The 7404-nt window shown below is 33.9% G+C and overlaps 1 protein-coding gene across 1 annotated transcript in view; it reads right to left on the bottom strand.

Moving 5' to 3' along the window:
• Window positions 1–4888, bottom strand: part of ndr2 (nodal-related 2) — a 5378-nt gene extending 490 nt beyond the window's left edge. The window contains exons 1-2 of the mRNA XM_016288951.1: window positions 4639–4888; window positions 1008–1699 (exon numbers count right to left, since the gene is read on the bottom strand). Of these exons, the coding sequence (XP_016144437.1) occupies window positions 1008–1699; window positions 4639–4867 (921 nt within the window). The 5' untranslated portion in view covers window positions 4868–4888. The remainder of the gene's footprint in view (window positions 1–1007; window positions 1700–4638) is intronic.
• Window positions 4889–7404: the final 2516 nt, after the last annotated feature.

Here is a 7404-nt window from a genome sequence, read left to right as displayed (position 1 = left end):
TATACAGTTATACAGTATATACACACACACACACACACATATATATATATATATATATATATATATACAGTATATATACACACACACACACACACACATATATATATTTTTTACTTTGTTTTCATTTGAATTTAAGCTGAAGTAAGAGTGTCTGTATGTTTTTTATTTATAGAATTTTTTTATTTCAGTTTTAGTTATTTTAGTTATTTTCAGGTTAAGCTAATTAAAACTTAGAAATAAAAAAGCTGAAATAAAAAAAATAAGTTTAATTTAATTTATGTAATTTTATTTCAGTTAAATTTTAGTTTCAAGTAACTGAATTTTTATGTAATTTTTTTTCAGTTTTGGTTTCAGTTATTTTAGTACATAAATGTTAATCTAAATGAAGATGAGAAATTATCAGTTTAAGATTAATGTTGTGCTATTACTTCAAGTTAAACTTGACACTAAGCTTGGCAGTTCGCTGAAATAAAATAAGTTTAAGTTTTATATATGTGTTATATATATATATATATACTGTATATACACACACACACACACTTGTATTTAAAGTAACTTTTTTAACATAACTTTTATAAAAGTTATTTTAGTACTTCAAGTCAAACTAAATGAAAATGAGAAATGTTGCCTTGCCAACCTGCTGACATAAAATACGTTTGTTTTTTTTAATCATTTTATTTCAGGTAACATTTGTTTTATTTTTAAGTAATCAAAATGTTTTTTAGCCTAAATGAAATTTAATAAAGATTATTTCATTAAAAATAAAATGGAAAAAAATAATTTAAATTTTTTATTTTTTTTACGTTTTAGTTTTTAAAATAACATTTTTATTTAATTTTAAACTATTTTAGTGAATGATTACAATCCTTGATGAGAAGTTCAAAGTTGTTCCAAGACACAGAATGCAGTCTTGATACCGGTTTACAAACTTTCAGTATTAATAGTTCAATGTTAAAAGTTATTCTAAAGTTAATATTGAGTAATTACAAATACCACGAGCGCCTCACCTGCATGTAAGCGTGGTTGGTGGGATGCAGGTCGTCTCCCAGCGGGTTCGGGCAGCTCCCCTCACAGCGGTACGCGTTGTACTTCTTGGGGAAGACGATCCAGGAGCCCCATCCGATCTGATTGAAGTCCACATGCATGTCGACCCTCCTGCACTTGGAGCTCTTCCCGGCCGGACTCCTGAGTGGCTCCGGGTTCCTCACCGGCTGACCCCTGCGGCCCCGCTTGCTCCTGTGTGGCTTGTCTCTCCGCACCTCCTTTCCTTCGCTGTTAAACAAGAACTTGGACTTCTCTGCTGTGTGCAGGAGACTGGCTCGGTCCTGCTCGCTCTGTCCAGAGACGGTGTGTGAGAAGACCAGCAGCATGGCTCTGTGACGGATCCCATCCGCAGCTTTACTCCCGGAGTGCAGAGCGTGTCTCGCGGCTCTCCTCTCTGAGAGTTTGGGGCCGATCCAGTTTAGGAGCAGGTCTGTGGCGTTGTAGACCCTCCAGTGATGGGAGACGCTCATCAGAGAGGAATCGGACAGTCGACCCAGGGTCTGGTCCTGCTGGTGTCGAATCTCCACCGTGATGTTCGTTTGCTGCGTTTCTTTGGGAATACGAATCCTCAGCTCCGCCGCCTGGATCTGACGCTCGGACAGAACTGAGGAAAGATCGAAGTGTGTGACGTAGTGTGTGTCTTGATTGGTCAAACCTGGAAGGCACAAAGAAAATACATGAGTATATGTCACATATATGTCATATATGATTACATGTCAGTCATATTTAGAATTTTTTTTTAAATACTGTATATCATTGCTGTCTTGCAAAAAATAAAAAAATTAACAAATATATATATATATATATATATCAAATTGAAATAGTAATATAATTAGTGAATTTTAAATATTTTTAAATGTTAAACGTATATAAAATAATTATATTATATCATTATTAAAATAATTATTAATAAATAAAAATAAATTTATTTATTTATTTGAAATTTATTTATTCGCAATTTTGCATATGCCTCATTTCCTAACATTATTTTTAGGCTCCATATATTACTATAAAAAGCAGTTTAGACTTTGGCAAAACTTAAAAAAAAAAAAAAAGTTAAAAAAAAAAGAAATTTAGCATATTATACATTGATGGGCAATTATGTCATCCATCAACCACTGAAAAAGATGGAAAAACATCTAAAAATTGTATTTATTTATTTTGCAATGTTGCATATGCCTCATTTCCCAACATTATTTTAGGCTCCATATAGTACTGTAAAAAAATCAGTTTAGACTCTGGCAAAATTTTGAATTGATTAAAAAAAAACTTTAATAAATTCTAAAAAGTTTTTAATCTTAGTTGGTTGAAATTTTGCATATTATACATTGATGGGAAATTATATCATCCATTAACCACTGGAAAAAAAATCGAAACAAACTCTAAATAAATTATTTAGCAATTTTGCATATGCCTCATTTCCTAACATTATTTTTAGACTCCATATATTACTATAAAAAGCAGTTTAGACTTTGGCAAAACTGAATTTATTTAAAATAAATGAAAGAAAAGAAAGAAATCTTGGTTGAAATTTGCATATTATATACACACTGATGGGCAATTATATCATGCATCAGCCACTGATATTTAAAAAAAAAATCGAAATATAATTAATTTTTCTGTTTTGTATATATGCCTCATTTGATATCATTATTTAAAATATACATTTGATCAGATTCAAATGACTAAATAAATGATTAAATATTTGAGTGAAAAGAAAAACTTTTTTTCCTTTTGATTTAGGATCAAATGTGACCTATTCTTGACCGATGTTGTGAGATTCTCCCAACTCGAGACGTAACCCATCGCTGTGGCTCGTTTGATATTTATTTGTCTCCAGGGATGAAGGACTGACTGTCAGGCACACAAACCCAACAGTAATGAGGTGATTTGTGCAGCTGAACACACACTCTCTGATCCTCGTGGATGAGGCTCTTGTCTGCTGGAGCGTATTGGCTGTACATTTACATTCAAATTGCTAATTGCTTTGGTTTATCTAATAAGCGCTTACTTTGACTGTGGTTAAGAGCTCTGCCATTCAACATCAGCCTGTACTGCGTCGTTCAACTCAATCATGACTAAATAATCAATACATTTTTTCTTTAATATAGGAACCACCAATGATTTTTTTAATATTTCTGCAAGAACTGCAGTTTAACATATTGGCTTGGTTTGTCAACAACAGCAACGATAATTATTATTAAAATTATTTACTTTTATTGTTGCAATCTAATGATTATTATATTTATTCTAAACAATGTATTTTAGTTTATTGTAGATAACGATTAGACTGCAAAAATAATAATAAAAATAACTAATATTTTAAATAATAGTTTAACATATTGGCTTGGTTTGTCAACAACAGCAACGATAATTATTATTAAAATTATTTACTTTTATTGTTGCAATCTAATGATTATTATATTTATTCTAAAGAATGTATTTTAATTTATTGTAGATAATTAGACTGCAAAAATAATAATAAAAATAACAAATATTTTAAATAACAATAATTGAAAATATATTTTTAAAGTTTTTATTGTTGCAGTCTAATTGTTATGTATTCTAAATAATGCATTGTAATTTATAGTAAATAATCATTAGACTGCAACAATAATAATATAAATAATACATATTTTAAATAATAATAATTTAAAAATATTTATTATATTTTTATTGTTGCAGTTTAATGATCATTTTATTTATTCTAAATACTGTATTGTAAATAATCATTGCAACAATAATAATATAATACAAATTGGTATAATAATAAAAATTATGATTTAAAATGTTTCTTATATTTTTTATTGTAGCAGTCTAATGATTTTCTAAATGATTGTAAATAATCATTGCATGCAACGATAATAATATAAAATATTTTAATAATAATAATAACAACAAACCAAAGTAATTGTTAAACTGCAGTTCTTTTAGAAATATTTTTAAATTCGCTGTATCTACGCAATATTAAAGAAGCAATAAACAATAATAAGGATGAAGTATGACTATATCGATACATAATCAATCTCTTTTTTTCTCCCTCTTGTAGCACAGTCATTCTTTGTGTAAATGAGACTAGGTACAAAATATGAAATATTAGGTGTGGACCCCTTTAATTAAACTTCTTGCATTATGCCATAAGCATCATCAACCTGATTAAAGTCATGCAGTATCGATCAGATATTAGATTTATCTTAACGGAGGGGCGAGGCAGCGCGAGCTTAATCCCTTCAGAACACACACCGGATCGAAACCCATCGTTTAACAGCTCCAGAACCGGCGGCGCAGCCCGCGCGCGCCTCGGAACCCGCGGCTCCTAATCTAATCAGACAGCGTGTGAACAAGAGCCCAGGGGTTTGTGTGAGGATGTCTGGCGAGGCTCTAATCCACATCAGCTTTGCGCAGAGCATTAGTCCTCCTGCCACAGATGTGGATTGAAGGTGTCTGGCGCTGAGAGTTGACAGTCAGGAGCCACCGGGGCCCGCAACAAAAGAGCCGCGGCACTTCAGAGAGTTTCACCTCGGTGCGCGACTGCTTCCCAAAGTTTAGTGAATCATTTGAAAGCGCTATGAACGACAGTAAAGCAAATCTTACTCTTGGAGAGGATGCTCTTGATGGTGTCCGCTTGCTCGTGCGCTACAGTCTCCACGGGACGCGTGTGGTTGAGCTTGAAGTGTCGGTAGAGCTGCATCATGTATGTGGGTAAATGATGCCGGTGGCTTCTGGATGACATATTTCTCGTGCCGTGATGAGCGTGCTTCCCAAATACTCCAAGCAGCAGAAGCTGGAAGCAGGCCAGGCGCACAGCTCCGAGTGCGTTCATGATGGACTGAGGTCAGAATGACAGGTCGAGGGTGCAGGAGAGCTTATATACCCCCTCCCTCTGGCCCTCTGGCCCTCTGGCCCTCTGCAGATTTAACAAGTAGCAGAGAACATTAAAGGAAACTGACATGCAATGACAGCTCATCATCTTTTCGTGTGGAAATGAGGCGCATATTTTACAGCGAACCATTAAAACACCTTGCGCCCCGTGACGTCACCAAAGACTAAAGGCGCGTTCAGAGGCTGGACTCGAGCCTCGTCTAATGTATAAAACATAACATTTATCTATCGAGGATTCAAGGGGATGTTATTTTGCACATCCCATTCTGAGGTACATCTGGGTTCAGTCATATTTAGATCATTGTCACTGACCAGCATCCTTACTGGCTTAAGTTACAGCCGATTTCAATTGTATTAGATGAATAGTAAATATTTGAATGGATTTGAATTAATAGTTTTAAGCAGAATATTGTCTGTTTTCTGTCAATATGGGGTGCTGTGTGTACATTAATGAGGAAAAAAAATTAACTTAAATGATTTTAGCAAATGGCTGCAATATAACAAAGAGTGAAAAATTTAAGGGGGTCTGAATACTTTCCGTACCCACTGTATATATGGATATGTGTGTGTGTATAATTTTTTACATTTATTTTTCAAGTTTGCATATGCCTCATTTGATATGATTAAGTAAAATATTGCATATATTTTTGTATTATATATTTAATAGGTATTAGATAAATAGTAAATATTTTAATGATTTTTAAGTAATAGTTTAAGTAGAATATATATATATATATATATATATATATATATATATAGCAAGTTTGCATATGCCTCATTTGATAAACTGTAGCCAATTAAATAGGCTAATTATAAGTAAAATATTGTATATGTTTTTGTATCTTTATGTTTAAAGATATGTTTTTCATATTATATATTTTTGCAATTTTAATTATTTGCATATCTTTACATTATTATTTATTAGGCTCCATTTAAGTGGAATATTGTATGTATTTTATGATATTACACGCACACAAATAAAATTGAAAATATATAGATTTATATATATATATATATATATATTTAAGTAGATTTTAAGCATTAATGATATCATATATTTCAATATATATGTTTGTGTGTGTGTATTACTATGAAAAGCAGGGATAGACTTTTTATATGTAAGAATATAAGGCAGCAATTAAGCAATAATATCATTTATCGGCCACTGAAAAAAAATATATTTTGGTAGAAAAGTAAAAAAAAAAAAGGAACTAGATGAAAATAACTAGACAGACTAAAACGCACTACACCGCACAATTACACACATTTCTGTGTCTGGTTGAACTGCTGATTTTAGGATCCTCTCAGTGCCTGGCACCACACACACACACACACACACACAAACACACACAAACACACACACTCACTCACTCACTCACTCACACACACACACACACACTCACTCACTCACTCACTCACACACACACACACACACTCACTCACTCACTCACTCACACACACACACACACACTCACTCACTCACTCACTCACACACACACACACACACTCACTCACTCACTCACTCACACACACACACACACACTCACTCACTCACTCACTCACACACACACACACACACTCACTCACTCACTCACTCACACACACACACACACACTCACTCACTCACTCACTCACACACACACACACACACTCACTCACTCACTCACTCACACACACACACACACACTCACTCACTCACTCACTCACACACACACACACACACTCACTCACTCACTCACTCACACACACACACACACACTCACTCACTCACTCACTCACACACACACACACACACTCACTCACTCACTCACTCACACACACACACACACACTCACTCACTCACTCACTCACACACACACACACACACTCACTCACTCACTCACTCACACACACACACACACACTCACTCACTCACTCACTCACACACACACACACACACTCACTCACTCACTCACTCACACACACACACACTCACTCTCTCTCTCGCTCTCACACACACACACACACACACACACACTCTCTCTCTCTCTCGCGCACACACACACTCACTCACTCTCGCACACACACACTCACTCTCGCACACACACTTGTCTGAATCCTGAAAACACTCAGACGGTCATTTATTGAAGGCAGCATAGATGTTTCTTCCCACAATGCATCTGGCTGAATGTCCTGTTTAAACCTATGATTTCATTTCTACCAAAATAGAAATAAGCATCATAGTCATTAAATATTCACTTCTGCAGATCTCTGCGTTAGATCATCAGACATGACGTCCAGTATGCATTATTGTCCAGGGTTATTTCAGGAGCATTGAGATGCTATTATAGTTTTTATACTATTTTGAATCATTTTTAATTTTTATATTAATTTTAAAGTTGTAGTAATTTATCATTTGTAGCATTTTTTTGTGTGTTTTGTCATTTTTTTGTATTTTTAAAAAAATATGTTTGAAATATATGTATATATAATATATAT

Source organism: Sinocyclocheilus grahami, unplaced genomic scaffold (genome assembly GCF_001515645.1).
Source record: "Sinocyclocheilus grahami isolate Dianchi unplaced genomic scaffold, SAMN03320097.WGS_v1.1 scaffold236.1, whole genome shotgun sequence".
Taxonomy (NCBI): domain Eukaryota; kingdom Metazoa; phylum Chordata; class Actinopteri; order Cypriniformes; family Cyprinidae; genus Sinocyclocheilus; species Sinocyclocheilus grahami.
This window is presented reverse-complemented; position numbering and strand designations above follow the sequence as displayed.